Below are 17446 nucleotides of genomic sequence, written 5' to 3' on the forward strand. Positions count from 1 at the left end.
GGACTCAGAGCATCCTGATCTGGAAGGGACCATGTTCACTGTTCTACCACAGCCCCTGAGCCCACGTTTCAGGGAGAAGGAGGAGGACACAAAGGCATGGAGAAGGGTAGAAGGCAGCCAGCCTCCACAGCCCTTCAGCCAGTGACAGCCCAAGCCCTGCCCAGCCAAGAGCCCGCTACTGCGTCCTTCAGTCCAGGTCTGCACCTGCCTTCCCTCCCCATGAGTGTCTCCCAGAAAACTGAGGTGCCACCCCACCTTTCTTCAGAGTCCCTTCCTTCTTTCTCTGGGCATCTGCAAGGGTGTGTGTGTGTGTGTGTCCCTTCCTCATTTCTCTGGACATCTGCAGTGTGTGTGTGGGCGTGTGTGTGTATGTGTGTCCTGGTTCAGTTAGGATGAGGCCAGAAGCAGAAGAGAGGGGGCTCCTGTCACTGCACTTCCCACCTGGCTATTCCCCCTGGGGCGGGAGTAGGGGAGGCAGGCCTGGGAGCCCCAGGCTGGATGGGGCCTGCTACAGTCCCAGGAAGCAAGTCTGGAGATCCAAGTACTGACACGGGTGTCATTAGGAAGGAATGCAGAGGCGGTAGCAGCAGGGGGAACCTCTGGGCTGGAGAGAGCAGAATTCCTCAAGACCATCTCCAGACAGATGGGCCCTGCAAAGGCAAACCAGACCTCCATGGAGTCTGTGCTGGAGAGGGGCTCTGCAGGCAAGGGTGAGGGGGACTCTGTATCTGCCACACAAGTGCAGTCTCACCAGGGGGCAGGAATCCCTGAACCAGAGACCTACCCTGGGCTTCCTCAGAGCTCCCAGAGAAAGGCCACGCCCCTGGAGACTGTTGTCATGGCAGCAGCTGGCAGGGGCTGACAGTCTTCCCCATTGGCCTGCATGGCTGCTCTGCCTGCCTTCTGGGACCTTCAGCTCCTGCTCCCTGAAAAGGCCTCTACTGTCCACCTTGACTGACAGTAAAAATGGCTACAGCCCACTGCTCAGTAGCAGTTTTACAAAGTTGTTAAAGGTTCAGTGTCTCATGTCACATTACCAGGGTTTAAATCCCATCTCTGCCACTCACTGGGCTTTCTTGGTGGCTCAATGGTAAAGAATTCACCTGAAATGCAGGAGACGGGTCCCTGGGTCAGAAAGATCTCCTGGAGAAGGAAATGGCAATCCACTCCAGTATTCTTGCCTGAAGAATCCCATGCACAGAGGAGCCTGGAGGACTACAGGCCATGTGGTCACAAAAGAGTCAAACACGAAATGATTGAGTGACTGAACCACTGCTACTCACTATTATCTGTTTCCATGGGAACAATTTGTAACCTCCCAGAACCTGAGGCATCTCACTTTCAAAACGGAGTTCCTTAGACTAAACTCTTACGGGACCCTAAATCAGCAGTATCAAATCAAATCCATGGGAAGAATTATTTCATCATCATCACCTTCCCTCCCCCCATATACGCCAAGTAGCAGACCACATTCCTTTGTACCAAACGGTTGTCACCATGGCAGAACCCTCTTCATCTTATCCTCTCAAAGGAACCCCAAATTATCTACTGTCAGGAAGAGACTTAGAGCCAATACAAAGACACTGTCTTCATTCCTTCTTTCTGGTTCTAATTCCTCATACCTCCCTGTCTGCCCTCCATGTTTACCAAGTTCTCATTAAGGGTTAATTTACATTGGTTTGGGAGATTTCAGAGGCAACCATTAGCTTCTATCAGCTCTCCAGGCAAGACTAGAGTGGGTTGCCATTCCCTTCTCCAGGGGATCTTCCTGACCCAGGGATTGAACCCAGGTCTCCCACATTGCAGGTGGATTCTTTATTGTCTGAGTCACAGCAGCAGAAGGTAAATCCACCCTAAGAAAGGAAAGGAGGGGGGTTGGTCTGGCAGGGCATACTCCTGGCTGCCACACCCAAAGGGAAAAGGAATTTATTTTTTTTCATTAGAAGTCAGAGCTCTTTGCTGAGGATCTCCCTTAGATCTTTCCTGAGCTTGCTGAAGTTATCATCCCATTTTGTACTAATAGTGTGCTATAAACTAATATTTTGTAGCTAATGTACTGAATCTGGATTCAAAGAATGAGGAAGTGAGTCTCACAGACATTTAACCCAGAAAAATACAAGCTTCTGCACTTGGGTTAAACTAAACTTATAGACTGGTGGCACAGTGGATAAAGAATCTGCCTTCCAATGCAGGGAACATGGGTTTGATGCCTGGTCCGGGAAGATTCCACATGCCACAGAGCCACTAAGCCTGTGCACCACAACTACTGAAGCCCACATGCCGAGAGCTTCCACTTGACAACAGGAGAAGCCACCACAATGAGAAGCCTGCACACTGCAGCAAAGAATGGCCCGAAATCACTGCAATTAGAAAAAGCCGACATGCAACAATGAAGACCCTGGTCAGTTAAAACTAAGTAAATAAATAATCTCTTTAAAAGAAAATCTAAACTGATTTACAGAAGTGCGTTAATAGGGATTGGGGGGTTCTCAGCTGATTGTAACTTAAAATGGATTCAACTGTGTGATATGGCATCCACGAAATCTAGTACGATCTTAGGATGCATCTGTAGATATAACTCAGCTATTCTAGAATGAAGGATGTGGCCAAATCCTTCCATGCTACACAAGGAAGGAAATTCAGTATTTTCAGACATTTATAAATTCAGGAGCATGTAGGATGGTGAGTGACTTTGAACAAATATATCACATTAGAATGAGCCAAAATACCTTGGGAAATTAAACTGAACCAAAAAACAATGAGAACATAATTGTTTAAAGATTAAATGAGATAGCATATGTGACAGTGCTTAGTGCAATGCCTGGCACACATGTTCAATTAATGTTAATAAAAAAGGATGATAATTAGTAGTATTATTAGTATTATCATACTATCATTAGTTACTATTATTACAGTTAATACTTATAGAACGCTTTCTATCTGCTGGGCACTACTCCAGGTCCTTTACATATACTGACTCATTGATTCCTCTTACCAGTCCTATGAGGTAGGTACTAATTGTCTCCAATTTTGCAGATGAGGAAGTAGAGTCACAGAAAACTCGAGAATATCGCACAGTGTCTCACAGGTGGGCAGGGGAAAGAAGCAGAATGTTAACTTTGCCAGAGTTAGGCTGTCAAGGGTAAATGGCACGTTTGTTATTTTATACGTTTTTGCGGACTTCTCAGGTGGCGCTAGTGGTAAAGAACCCACCTGCAAGTACAGGAGATGTAAGAGACTCAGGTTAGATTCCTGGGTGGGGAAGACCCCCTGGAGGAGGGCATGGCAACCCACTCCAGTATTCTTGCCTGGGAAATCCTGTGGACAGAGAAGCCTTGTAGGCTACAGTCCATGGGGTTGCAAAGAGTTGGACATGACTGAAACAACTTAGCACACATGCACACACTTCTTTTGTAACACTCCAGAAGAGAGAACCAGGACCAATGTGTGTAAATTACAGGAAGGCACATTTCAGCTCAAAGAGGGGGGAATAGGGGGTACACTGAATGATTAGAACTGTCTGAAATTTCAGTGGGGTGTCTTTTAAGGTAGTGAGTTCGCCATCACAGGATGTAAGGGAAAAAAAGATAAAAGAATAAATGAATGGGGTTCCCCTTGGAAAGAAACCATACAAATGATGAAGTCAAATCTTGGTGAAATGGATAAAGGGACTTCTCTGGTGGTTCAGTGGTTAAAAATCTAGGCTTCCACTGTAGGGAGAAGATCCCTAGTCTGTGGGTTGGATCCCTGGTCCAGGAACTAAGATCCTGAAAGCTGTGTGACCTGGCAAAAAAAGAATAAACAAGGTATATTGAAACTTGGTTTAAAAGACATATATTGGGACTTCCCTGGTGGTCCAGTGGTTAAGAATTTGCCTGCCAATGCACAGGACACAGGTTCAATCCCTAGTCTGGGAAGATTCCACATGCCATGGAGTGACTAAGCCCATGTGCTTTAGAACCCATGTTCTGCAGCAAGAGAAGTCACCGCAATGAGAAGCCCTCATACCGCAACTAGAGAGTAGCCCCCGCTCGAAATAACGAAGACCCAGTGCAGTCAAAAATACTAGAAAAATAAATACATTTTTAAAAATTAAAAAAAGAATCAGTTGGGTTGCCATTTTTTTTAAGACATAAAAAAATAGAAAAGTAAAACAGTTATGGAAAGGATATAAAGGTACATTAATATTTAGCTGTTTTGATGCTTCTCAACACAAAGTAAATTAGATGTTCAAGAAAAGTGACTAAAAGCTCTTAAAATGGGGAATTCCACATATGAACTTCTGTTTGGAAACTTACTAGACCACCTAGGATCCTCACAGGTGTAATGGTAACCTACCCTGAAAGTGTAAAATACAGCGAGGAGAGGTATAGTCTGCTCTCTGGAAGAAAGGGCATCTGCATGATAAAGTGGCATCTAGGTTGGTGTGAGACGCAGGTATGAAGTTGAATATCATAAAACATCATTAGATCCAAAAACATATGCTTGTAATAACTGTGTTAGCATGATTTTAATCCTGCTACTGTGTGCAGTCCACAGAATTATTGCATAGTTCAATATGAATGTCCTCTGTGCTGAATCTTTTGAGTTCCAGCAAATTCTTACTTCTATTATAATTACTGAATTGTATATATATGTAGAGTACATATATACAATATGCAAATACATACATATATATATAGTAATGCCATAGTGTTAAGTCGTTCAGTCGTGCCCGACTCTTTGGAACCCCATGGACTGCAGCCCACCAGGCTCCTCTGTCCGTAAGATTTTCCAGGCAAGGATACTGGAGTGGGTTGCCATTTCCTTCGCCAGGGGATCTTCCCAACCCAGTGATTGAACCCATATCTCCGCACTGCAGGCAGATTCTTTACCGACTAAGCTACAAGGGAAGCCCATTAATAATGCCATGTTCTCTATCAAAAATGCTCCCATTTCAGATAATCAATGTTTTCAAACTATTTGTACTTAGATGCATGAATGTGCATTCTGACTTATGAAAATCAAAGTACTCAGTCTTTTTAGATTCACGTTTTTTACAAACTTTACTTTATTCTAGAGTTCTAGAACTGAATGATTACTAATTTAGACTGGCGCTTCTGTTTGTGATTTAGGTCTAGAGACTCAAAAAATCCTGAAGTCACGGAAAAGTGAAAGCTTATTGTCCACGAAAATGACAAGACATGAGAGTCATTTTGATAGCACCTAAACGGACATGATTGAGTTATGGATGTGGATTAAAACTGGAAGAGGTGGCATATGATAGTGACTCATTAAAGAGAAACAGTCCGGTTTCAGTGCAGGATCTGAACTGTTAGGGAAATAATGGGCCTTGGTAGCTGATGACAGGAGAATGAGGGAGAGAGGTGTTATCAAGGAAAGAGACAGAGAGGAAGAGGCAATAACCCTCAAGACTGGATGATGACCGTCTCTAGTAACCAACAAAAGGCACACATAAACAAAAGAGAGGTGAGTGACGATGTCTAGTGTGTCGGGGATCAAGAAATACCGGCTGGTTGCGGCAGCGCGGCCGCCGGTCAGAGTGGTAACCGGGGATCTGAGCTCGGCGGTGACGCGCGGCCCTCACGTGACCAGAGCCCGTGTCTGCCCAAGTCCTTCTCGTCCTGGTCCTTTTTGCCTGTCCAGACACCATATGCCTATCGCCCTTTGGACGAGGGGAAAAGCAGAAGAAAGTAAGTCCCCTTCGCCCTCTTAAATCGGTGTGAGTGTTGGTGCTGCCCAGTAACCTTTGGGGTTGGGATGGCACTGAGTCCAGGCGTTCTCCCTGCAAAACCCCGCCCCCGCGCCCCCATTTCGGTACAAAAAATGGTGGTCTAGGGAGTGGGCTGGGGAGGTGAGTGGATCCCCCAGTCCGGGAAGACAACACGGGCGTTGAGAAATAGTTTCTAAGCAGACCTTCGCTTTCACTTCCCGCCTGAATAGAAATGACGAGCGTTACTGGGTAGGGGCGGGGTGGGGGGGGCGGGGAGGACGAAGCTTTCAGATGGAGCAGGGTGGGGGCAGGGGAATACGGGGGGGGGTCGGCGACCGTTGCCCAGAAAAGGGGCGTGTGTCAGTTTTTCCCTCCTCCCCGCCCCCTACCCTGTCTCGGCGACAGTCTGCAGCTCCGCAGGTCACAGCGGGGCACCTGGAGGAGAGGCCGCCTCGGAACCAGCCGCCGGGAGAGGTCCAGATAGGGGAAGGGGTGGGCAGCGGGCCGGGATGGGGTGCGAGGGAGGTTGCTGGAGGGAGCCGGGTCCACGGCACCGCCGGCCCGCTCCGCCCCGGTCCCTGCGGGAGAGGCCTGTGTGGCAAGGCCTGCCGGGAAAATGGTGGGCTTTCGGAAGGAGGGGGCGACAAGGTGGCGGGGGTTGAGAGGGGAGCCAGACGCGGCGGGCTCCCGGGGGCCGGAGAGCCCCTCAGTCAGCGTAGTTTGACGGACCCGGGCCCAGACTGGGGAAGAGGCAGGTATTGGAACTCGTGGGCGGGGTCTTAGTCCAGGCAGCGCGTATTCTGACTCGCCTCTTTCTTGTCTCCTCTGTATCACCGTGCTTAAAAAAAAAGACCATCCTGAACATGGAAAAAGCCTGCAAAGAGCCCGAGGAGCAGCCACAGAGCTCGCCCAAGGCGGATGAAGAGCGGCCTTCTGTGGAGCCGTCTCCCGAAAAGTCGTCTCCGGAGGAGCAGTCTTCGGAGGAGGTGTCCTCGGAGGAGGAGTTCTTTCCCGACGAACTCCTTCCTGAGCTTCTTCCCGAGATGCTCGAGTCCGAGGAGCGCCCTCCTCAGGAGCGCCTGTCGAGGAAGGACCTTTTTGAGGCGCGCCCTCCCATGGAGCAGCCTCCCTGCGGAGTGGGCAAACACAAGCTAGAAGAGGGAAGCTTTAAGGAAAGGCTGGCCCGCTCCCGCCCGCAATTTAGAGGGGACATACACGGCAGAAATTTAAGCAACGAGGAGATGATAAAGGTAGCAGAGGAGATGGAAGAGATGAAGCGAGTACGAAACAAACTGATGGTCATGCATTGGAAGGCCAGGCGGAACCGTCCTTATCCTATTTAATGTGTTCAGCTTTGAATTTTGTTTTGCCTGATGTATTATTACTTGAACGTTGCTTTTTCTTACATACCTTACAACGTCTTCCTAATCTGAACTTTTTGTGTGGCTTTGAAGTATTTCTCTTGTAACTGGCATAAAATTGCGTCTCACCCCCATCTGCAAGACATCCTCTTTCTATCATGTCTTCTCCATTTGCATGGGAAGATGCACAGTATATATTGTGGAGTGGAAAAAAGCAATTTTCAAAAAGTATATGTAGTATCCCATTTTTGTAAAAAGTGTATATTTATATATTAATATGCAAAGAAAAAACTCAAAGTATATACTAAAGAGGTTTAACAGTGACTATCTGTGTGGTAGGATAACAGGTGGTTTGTTTTTTCATTTTTGCTTCATCTGAATTTCTCATTTTCTCAAGATGAGAACATTTTACATGTGTTACCAAAAAAAGACAATACAATGGGAAAAATTGTAAAGCAATGAAATAATTTGTCAATCAGCTTATAAACATAATGTGGCACTTAATAAATACTTTTCAGAACTTTAAAAAAGAAAAGTAAATCCCCTGTTTTTTTCCTGAATCTCTTAGACAGAAATGTAAACCAGGTACTGTACTCACATTTGTTTAAGGGTATTGTTTTCCTACTTAAATAGGAATAAGATGATTTATTATTTATGGTTTATTTATTACGGGGCCTCGGGTGGAACCAAGTGAGGTGAAGGTCATGTGAGCTATATTTTTTCCCCTACTGGCACAGGCTGGACCCATCCCCTATAGATTGCCTTCACATACTGGGGATGGTACCCAAAGGTCTTGTTTGCACTCACAAATCCTGTGTGATGCCAGATAAGTGCTACATACTTCTGTCCTGCTGTTCTCTTTCCTGGATACTGCCATGTCTGCTGGCTATAGCTGCCCCTTCTCCTGGATCCTGCTCCTTCCGTGGCCCCCGTCACAGCTGAGGTACCAGAGTTCTCCAGGTGCATAGCTTTACTGATCGCTCTAGAGTCCCTTCAGGACCAAAGCTGAATGAACCGTCTCTTAAGATATATGAAGGATGCCCCTTCTCTAGCTTTAATATTACACCTATCCAGGTGGATACTATTCCAGTGCTGCTTAAAACCTCTTAAGTCTTATAGAATTCTTAGCAAAATAGCCCTTTTCTCCCGAAAGCCTCCCTTTTCTCCATTGGAAGCAAACATGAGTTCACCTGGGCTTGGAGAAAAATTTGTGAGCCAGACACAATGCTATGTGCCTAGAATTGGAACCCCCCTCTTTCAAATGATTTCCAAGGATAACTATGGTTGTAATTCTCCAATACTTGTCTTAGGGTGAGTTCTCTCCCAGAGGCTTCTGGCAGGCTTGCCTTACCAATTCCTCTAACTTGCTCAGTATGTATAAGAGGAAATTATGACTTAAGCTCAAGCTAGGATATTACCCATCTGCCCCACCCTACACCAACATGAAACACGCAGAAATACTTTGTAAGTCATTAAATTACTATATGTCTGTATCAGATATGATTTGTGTTAAACTTGTTTGTAAAAACCTAAAATTTTGTTTTATTGACTGTATTCACTCTAGAAACACAGACAGTGGTTAATAATTTCTCAGAATTGTAACCCAATCATGAACCCAGTCTGTCTGATGAACTACATAAGCTTCAGTGTGTTCACATCTCTAGAAAGTATAACTTGCAATTCCAAAGGGTCTGGGAGAGGTACTGTTTCCCCAAATTTAACGGTAAAATTTAAATATTTCAGGTGTCAGTGTTTCTCCTATAAAATAAGCAGAGACCTGGGCTCTAACCCAGACCCACTAAATCTGCTTTTCTGTTTATAAGCACATAAGCTAGAAAGTGACTGCTAGGTATATACAATATATTCCTAGTTTTAGTAAGGATAAATTATGACATAAATAGAAGTACAGATGATTATAAGAAAACTAAAGAGGTAAAAGCCTTGTCCAACCATATTTTTAAATAAGGAATTAAAAATTCCTTATTTTTTAAGGAAAAATCAATTTTACTACATAAAATTTAATTTGGGGGGGAGGCTTCCCTGGTGGCCCAATAATTAAGCCTCCATGCTTGCAATGCAGGGGGCATGGATTTGATCCCTGGTTGGAGAACCAAGATCCCACATGTGGCATGGCACAGACAAAAATAAACAAAAAGTTTAGATTTTTTTGCAGCAAAGCAAGACCATATACAGAATAAATACGGTATAAATAAATAAAAACCTAAGAGAGCTGACAAAACAGCAAGATGTATTTTCTATGACTGACATTTTGTAATGCCTTGCACTACTTCCTCACAATATGAGTAAAGTACATCAAAAATAAGTTCAAAGTTCTTTGGTAATCAGATCTCAAAGTGGTAAGCCAGTCCTGTGCCCTTGATTTTGCTTTTAATTTTTTCACTGTGTGATGCCATTTGGAGGATCTTCATGTCTTCAGATCATTCCTCAAGATTATGGTAGCCTGATGATGCTGATTGGGCTGGATTCTGGCTGGAGTGAGATGAGAGTCCAGCAATTCACCAGTTCTATATGACAGGATGAATCTAGCTCCCTGGACAGGATGTGGAAGGGCTCCCCCAAGGCACACCACTCTCCAGGGTGGTCTGACATTGGTTTCTCTGCTCCAGCCTGCAGCAGGCACCACTCTTCTAGGCTGAGGCCCAGACTGTCCTAGACATGCATACCTGGAAGACAACGACTGTCCCCATTGCAGGTCAGAGCACTTTGCCTCTCCTTCCTTCTCCCTCCCTCTTTAGAGGAATCTTCTATAGGGGAGGAGATAAGCCCAAGGATTCCCAACTGGAAACACTGGTTGGGATACTTGAGCAAACAGGTGTCTGGCCTGGGCCTAACCAGGTAACTTAGGGCTGAAGCAGAAGGGCCTGCCCCTTCTGTCAGAGTCCAGTGAAGTACCCGCCCCCCATCCCAAAATGGAATTAGACCTCAGACAAGACCTCACCCATCCCTCTCCCACTCACCTTGCTCAGATTCCCGGAAGGGCCTCAGATGTGCCCTGGCCTGTTTGGGTGGTTCTATGGTGACTTTAGGTCTGTGTGTGCTGGTGCGGCGCTTCTGATGTTTGCGTCAGCCCAGGCCCAGAGGTACAGGTGCCCCCAGGTAAAGGGAGCTTCAAAGGCCTGTGGTCTGACAGCTCAGGAGAAAAGAGGTGTCACTCCTGTGTGAACACCCCTATGCACTGCAGTACCAGGGGTCAGGGCAGTCAGGCTGTGGGTTGGTGTGAAAACATTTTGGAGGTGTTGATGGTGGAGGGTCAGCAGCATCCAGAGCCTGGTTGTCTGGGCCTCTCACCACTTCCCTGCTCACACAGAGGGCTCACATCCCTGTCACATGTCCAAGAAGCTACCAGCCGCCAACTCCAGAGCACAAACCATTGAGGGTCCAGGACCCTGGAGAGAGCTGTGTACTAAGCAGGATGCCCACAATGCCTGGGAGTGGGAGCCCCTCTGGTGAGGAAGCATAGAGGGATCAGGTTCAGGGTTCTTGCAAAATGCCCAGAGACTGCTCCCTTTCCCATTCAGAAATACAATTATTTTTACAAATGAGGAAGATTATACAGATAAATAAGAGGTAGACTGTGTGTTCTCAGATTTATCTGAATCAAATTCTGTATTCTCCCCAGTCTGCCTCCAATTTAGATTGCAGCTTTCTGGGGCTTAGGGAATAATTTATTTGGATTTGCTAAGTATGCTGTCCTTGTTGGTTTGTGCATTTGGGTGAGTTTCCACACTATTATCTTTTTCCAGGTGGAAATGTCCAATAGGCAGTTAGATATGGAAATAGGGATTTTGGCTTGTGGTATGCAGTGCATCCCAGAAACTCAGCGGTTAAAGAATCTGCCTGCAGTGCAGGAGACACAGGTTTGATCTCTGGGTGGGGAAGATCCCCTGGAGGAGGGCATGGAAACCCACTCCAGTATTCTTGCCTGGAGAATCCCATGGACAGAGGAGCCTGGTGGGCTACAGTCCGTGGGGTCACACAGAGCAGGACAGGACTGAAATGACTGAGCACACACACACTCAGTGCATAGTAAGCAAGAATCTGATTGAATATCCTTCTATCCTTTACTATAAATATACATGTTTCAGAGTGAGATTCTACTGAATTCACTGATTCATGGTCTGTGTGTAAAAAATGAAGTTTTTCTTTACACCTCTTTGCCAAGATAATACTTTTTTTAAGTTTAGAAACTAGAGGTAAGCTCGCCATCTCGTGGCCTTAGCCAGAACTGCGAGTAGAAAACAGCTACTCAGTAGTGTCTGGCAGGATTGAGGTCTTCTCCCCCCATCACCCAATAGTTTCTCCTTCCCTCTCCTTGAGTGAGTGAGTGTGTTAGTGGCTCAGTCAAATCCAAATCCGACTCTTTGCGACCTCAAGGATTGGGGCCCGCCAGGCTCCTCTGTCCATGAAATTCTCCAGGCAAGAATACCGGAGTGGGTTGCCACTCCCTTCTCCAGGGGATCTTCCCTACCCAGGAATGGAAGCCACATCTGCATTGCAGGCAGACTCTTTACCATCTGAGTCACTATGCTGTGACAGTGCTGCGATCCCAGTTCGATCCCTGGGTCGGGAAGATCCTTTGGAGAAGGGATTAACAACCCACTCCAGTATTCTTGCTTGAGAAGTTCCATGGACAGAGGAGCCTGGTGGGCTACAGTTCATGGGGTTGCAAAGAGTCGGACACGACTGAGCGACTAACACACTCATTCATTCAAGAAGAGGGAAGGAGAAACTATCGGGTGATGGGGGAGGAAGACCTCAATCCTGACTGATACTGGGCCGACACAGTTATCAGCTTCTTCCTGGGGAGGCAGGGGTAGTGAGATGGCACAAGAAGCAACCTGTTGTTAGGTGGTTTTTCCCTGTCTCAGGTCAAGATAAGTGTGTGTGTGTAGGGGAGCAGGGGGTTTAAATAGTATAATAGTATAATAGTATAAGAGTGATCTTATACTATTGTCACTTTTTCTCTGAATGGGAAGTTACATATTTCTAATAGAAAAATATATGCAAATATAGAAAAGTATAAAAGAAGATATAAATTAGTTTCTCTATGTAGAGAAAATAATATTAATATGCATTACTTATATTGCATGTGTAAATATATATATCTCCTTTTATATACTCATAACTTACTTTTTATATAGTATATATGTGTATTGGAAAAGGAAATGGCAACCCACTCAAGTATTCTTGCCTGGAGAATCCCCATGGACAGAGGAGCCTGGCAGGCTATAGTCCATGGGGTTCCAAAGAGTTGGATATGACTGAGGGACTAACACATATATGTATTACTTTATATAATTATATGATATATATCTGAATACCTTTATGTATTCATATGTATATTTGTATTTATATCTTATATAGCATATATTTTGTTTATTCCTTTTTCTTTACATGTGCCATGATATTTATATAGGTATTCATTCCATCAACCACACTGCTTGACAAGGAAAAGCATCTCACCATGTGTAGTCAGGCTGGCTAAAACTGATATTGATTCAGTCCAGTTCAGTCACTCAGTTGTGTCCGACTCTTTGCGACCCCATGAACCGCAGCACGCCAGGCCTCCCTATCCATCACCAACTGCCGGAGTCTACCCAAAGCCACGTCCATTGAGTCGGTGACGCCATCCAACTATCTCATCCTCTTTCGTCCCCTTCTCCTCCTGCCCTCAATCTTTCCCAGCATCAGGGTCTTTTCAAATGAGTCAGCTCTTCGCATCAGGTGGCCAAAGTATTGGAGTTTCAGTTTCAACATCAGTCCTTCCAGTGAGCACCCAGGACTGATCTCCTTTAGGATGGACTAGTTGGATCTCCTTGCAGTCCAAGGGACTCTCAAGAGTCTTCTCCAACACCACAGTTCAAAAACATCAATTTTTCAGCGCTCAGCTTTCTTTATATTCCAACTCTCACATCCATACATGACTAGTGGAAAAACCATAGCCTTGACTAGATGGACCTTTGTTGGCAAAGTAATGTCTCTGCTTTTTAACATGCTGTCTAGGTTGGTCATACCTTTCCTTCCAAGGAGTAAGTGTCTTTTAATTTCAAGGCTGCAATCACCATCTGCAGTGATTTTGCAGCCCCAGAAAATAAAGTCAGCCACTGTTTCCACTGTTTCCCCATCTATTTGCCATGAAGTGATGGGACTGGATGCCATGATCTTAGTTTTCTGAATGTTGAGCTTTAAGCCAACTTTTTCACTCTCTTCTTTCACGTTCATCAAGAGGCTCTTTAGTTGTTCTTCAATTTCTGCCATAAGGGTGATGTCATCTGCATATCTGAGGTTATTGATATTTCTCCCGGCAATCCTGATTCCAGCTTGTGCTTCCTTCCAGCCCAGCTTTTTCATGATATAACATGCATATAAGTTAAATAAGCAGGGTGACAATATACAGACTTGACGTACTCCTTTTCCTATTTGGAACCAGTCTGTTGTTCCATGTCCACTTCTAACTGTTGCTTCCTCACCTGCATACAGGTTTCTCAACAGGCAGGTCAGGTGGTCTGGTATTCCCATCTCCTTCAGAATTTTCCAAAGTTTATTGTGATCCACACAGTCAAAGGCTTTGGCATAGTCAATAAAGCAGAAATAGTTGTTTTTCTGAAACTCTCTTGCTTTTTTGATGATCCAGCGGATGTTGGCAATTTGATCTCTGTTTCCTCTGCCTTTTCTAAAACCAGATTGAACATCTGGAAGTTCACGGTTCATGTATTGCTGAAGCCTGGCTTGGAGAATTTTGAGCATTACTTAACTAATGTGTGAGATATGCAATCACCTCCACTAGCTTTGTTCATAGTGATGCTTCCTAAGGCCCACTTTACTTCACATTCCATGATGTCTGGCTCTAGGTGAGTGTGAGTGATCACACCTTCGTGATTATCTGGGTCATGAAGATCTTTTTTGTACAGTTCTTCTATGTATTCTTGCCACCTCTTCTTAATATCTTCTGCTTCTGTTAGGTCCCTACCCTTTCTGTCCTTTATTGAGTCCATCTTAGCATGAAATGTTCCCTTGGTATCTCTAATTTTCTTGAAGAGATCTCTAGTCTTTCCCATTCTATTGTTTTCCTCTACTTCTTTGCATTGATTGCTGAGGAAGGCTTTCTTATCTCTCCTTGCTTTTCTTTGGAAATCTGCATTCAGATGCTTGTACCTTTCCTTTTCTCCTTTGCTTTTCACTTCTCTTCTTTTCACAGCTATTTGTAAGGCCTCCTCAGACAGCCATTTTGTCTGTTTGCATTTCTTTTTCTTGGGGATGGTCTTGATCCCTGTCTCCTGTACAATGGCCCGAACCTCCATCCATAGTTAATTAGGCACTCTGTATATCAGATCTAGTCCCTTAAACCTATTTCTCACTTCCACTGTATAGTCACAAGGGATTTGATTTAGGTCGTACCTCAGTGGTCTAGTGGTTTTCCCCAGTTTCTTCAATTTAAGTCTGAATTTGGCAATAAGGAGCTCATGATCTGAGCCACAGTCAGCTCCCGGTCTTGTTTTTGCTGACTATATAGAGCTTCTCCATCTTTGGCTGCAAAGAATATAATCAAATTGATATTATAAGGGTCTTTAAAAATAAGCTTTAATATCAATAGTGTGGGGCTTCCCAGGTGGTGCTAGTGGTAAAGAATCTGCCTGCCAATGCATGAGATGTGGGTTTGATTCCTGGATGGGGAAGATCCCCTGAGATAGGGATTGGCAAGCCACTCCAGTATTCTTGCCTGGAAAATTCCATGGACAGAGGAGCCTGGCAAGCTACAGTCCATGGTGTACCTATATAAAACTAAAACTTAATTCTCTTTTTCTCTGGTATAAGGAAAAAGTTTCATAGACTATCAGTCTGCTCTTGACAAGAGATTGTGAAAGGTTTTTCTTTACCTTTTAATCTGCCTAGAAAAAATAAAGATTTTGTGTCTTACCGAAGTAATTTCCTATGCTTCATATTCATCATCAGGTCTCCAGTTACTTAAAACCAAGTCTTATGAGTATTTGCCTTTAAAATCTTTTTTCACTTTGGTTAGATGGATAATTAAGTAGCTTCATAATGATCTGTGATCCTTCTTAGTCAAGCATCCACCTTTTTTTATTTTTTATTAACTTCCCCAAATCAAATTATAAACGAAGTCTTTTTGACCTCGAACTAATTCTGGAATTTCCCAAAGGTGCTCTGGAAAATTTCAAAAGATTTATTCTCTCTCCTTTAAAAAAAATGAGCTATTAAACTAATTAGGCTTATTTGATATTTTAAACTTTCTTTGGGTTATATTCGTATATGTTAAATATAAGTGTTCCAGAAATTGTATGAAAATTTCTAGATTTCTGATATGTCCTAGTATAATATTATCAGTCATAATTCTAATTATCTTAAAATACTGTCACAGAAATAGCCAAATTTCCTTATCAATTGCACTACAATGTACTCTCATCATATCTTTAATGATAGCCATTTTTAAGCCTTTTTTCCTTTATAGAAAGGAGATCAAACCAGTCAATCCTAAAGGAAATCAGTCATGAATATTCACTGGAAGGACTGATGTTGAAACTGAAACTCCAATACTTTGGCCACCTGATGCAAAAAACTGACTCCCTGGAAAAGACCCTGATGCTGGGAAAGATTGAAGGCAGGAGGAGAAGGGGACAACAGAGGATGAGATGGTTGGATGGCATCACCAACTCAATGGACATGAGATGAGTTTGAGCAAGTTCCTGGAGCTGGTGATGGACAGGGAAGCCTGGCCTGCTGCAGTCCATGGGGTTGCAAAGAGTCAGACTTGACTGAGCAACTGAACTGAACTGATTTTTTTATTCTGATGATTTTGCAAAAGTGCTTCATCTTCCAGATTCATGGGTAGGACTATGAGAACTACAATTTCTGAAATCTTTCACATCATACCACTGGACTGGATAAGAATGTACAGAACTCTAATGAAAAAATTGTATTCATAAAACTGCTAACAAAAGAACAAGATCAACAAGAGTTAATTTATGTGGGGCTGAATCAACTAATGAGGATGACTGGAATTTTTTATGACTTGTTTGAAACATCTTTATTCAATGTTTTGTTTTCCACATTTAAGGAAACCTATTTTTCTTTTCTCTTAAGCTATCTATGGGCAACGGCACCCCACTCCAGTACTCTTGCCTGGAAAACCCCACGGGCAGAGGAGCCTGGTAGGCTGCAGACCATGGGGTTGCTAAGAGTCGGACACGACTGAGCAACTTCACTTTCACTTTTCACTTTCATGCATTGGAGACGGAAATGGCAACCCACTCCAGTGTTCTTGCCTGGAGAATCCCAGGGACGGGGGAGCCTGGTGGGCTGCTGTCTATGGGGTCGCACAGAGTCGGACACGACTGAAGTGACTTAGCAGTAGCAGTAAGCTATCTATGACTTATATCTAGTTGTCCAAGTATACTCTTGGAACTTCCCTGGTGGCTCAGATGGTAAAGAGTCTACCTGCAATGCAGGAAATGCGGGTTTGATCACTGGGTCGGGAAGATACCCTGGAGAAGGGAATGGCTACCCACTCCAGTATTCTTGCCTGGAGAATTCCATGGACAGAGGAGCTTAACAGACTGGGGTTGCAGAGTCAGACACAACTGAGTGACTAACACACACACAAAGTATACCCTTATGAACAAAGGTGAAACAATTGATTTTCCTCCCTATCTGATCCCTCCAGAATTTAGAACCTTACTGGGTAGTTTTCATGGCAATTAGCAATTAACAGGACACAATTAGAAACACTGGTTATATTAACAAGGCTTTAACTGTGTAGGAGAAGAAATATAATTTTCTCTCTACCCTTCCAATGTTGTGGCTGAGATCTGCTGTAATAAAAGACAGACTAACAGGAGAAAAACAAGCATAAGTTTAATATCATGTATACCTCCTGTTCAGTTCATGGGGTCATAAAGAGTCAACACGACTAAAATGACTTAGCATGCATGCACGGATACCTCCTGTGAGGAGGTACCCAGCAAAACTGAGTAACTCCCCCAAATGGCCCAAGCCATCACCTTAAATATTATCTTCTGCTAAAGACAAAAGATGTTGGTGGGGGTGGGAGCAGTCACAGGTGGTTACTGTTACTGAACTGGCTTTATTTGCTTGATGTTCAGCAAGCCAAATGATGAGATGCTGAGGTTTTATAGCAGAGGACAAGTTTATTCACAAGGCAGTCATATGAGGAGACAGGAGAACAAGTCTCAAGTCTGCCTCCCCAATGTTGAGAGGCTTGAGATATTTATGGGATAAAGAAGCAGGGTGGCCATAGGCCTGGGGAAAGGTGATTGGAGGTGGTAGGGAAAAGGTTAGGTAATTAGTGTTTTGTGCAGGCGTATCTGAGTTA

At 44.3% G+C, this 17446-nt stretch overlaps 1 protein-coding gene across 2 annotated transcripts; it reads left to right on the forward strand.

Moving 5' to 3' along the window:
* The first annotated feature begins 5548 nt into the window (after nucleotides 1-5548).
* TCEAL1 (transcription elongation factor A like 1) lies at nucleotides 5549-8609 on the forward strand. Of its 2 annotated transcripts, XM_019956105.2 has the most exons (3): nucleotides 5549-5693; nucleotides 6119-6187; nucleotides 6565-8609. In XM_019956105.2, exon 3 carries the CDS (start codon nucleotides 6577-6579, stop codon nucleotides 7054-7056), a length of 480 nt encoding a protein of 159 aa, XP_019811664.1. In that variant the 5' UTR covers nucleotides 5549-5693; nucleotides 6119-6187; nucleotides 6565-6576; the 3' UTR covers nucleotides 7057-8609. The 2 variants fall into 2 exon arrangements, with proteins under 2 accessions (XP_019811664.1, XP_019811663.1); XM_019956104.2 differs by lacking the exon at nucleotides 6119-6187 and having other exon boundaries at nucleotides 5550-5693.
* Nucleotides 8610-17446: the final 8837 nt, after the last annotated feature.

The sequence above is a fragment of the Bos indicus genome, chromosome X (assembly GCF_029378745.1).
Source record: "Bos indicus isolate NIAB-ARS_2022 breed Sahiwal x Tharparkar chromosome X, NIAB-ARS_B.indTharparkar_mat_pri_1.0, whole genome shotgun sequence".
NCBI lineage: Eukaryota > Metazoa > Chordata > Mammalia > Artiodactyla > Bovidae > Bos > Bos indicus.

What these genes read in the sequence shown, in the direction of transcription:
- TCEAL1 (XM_019956105.2), top strand. Translation starts at nt 6,577, where the DNA reads ATGGAAAAAGCCTGCAAAGAGCCCGAGGAGCAGCCACAGAGCTCGCCC.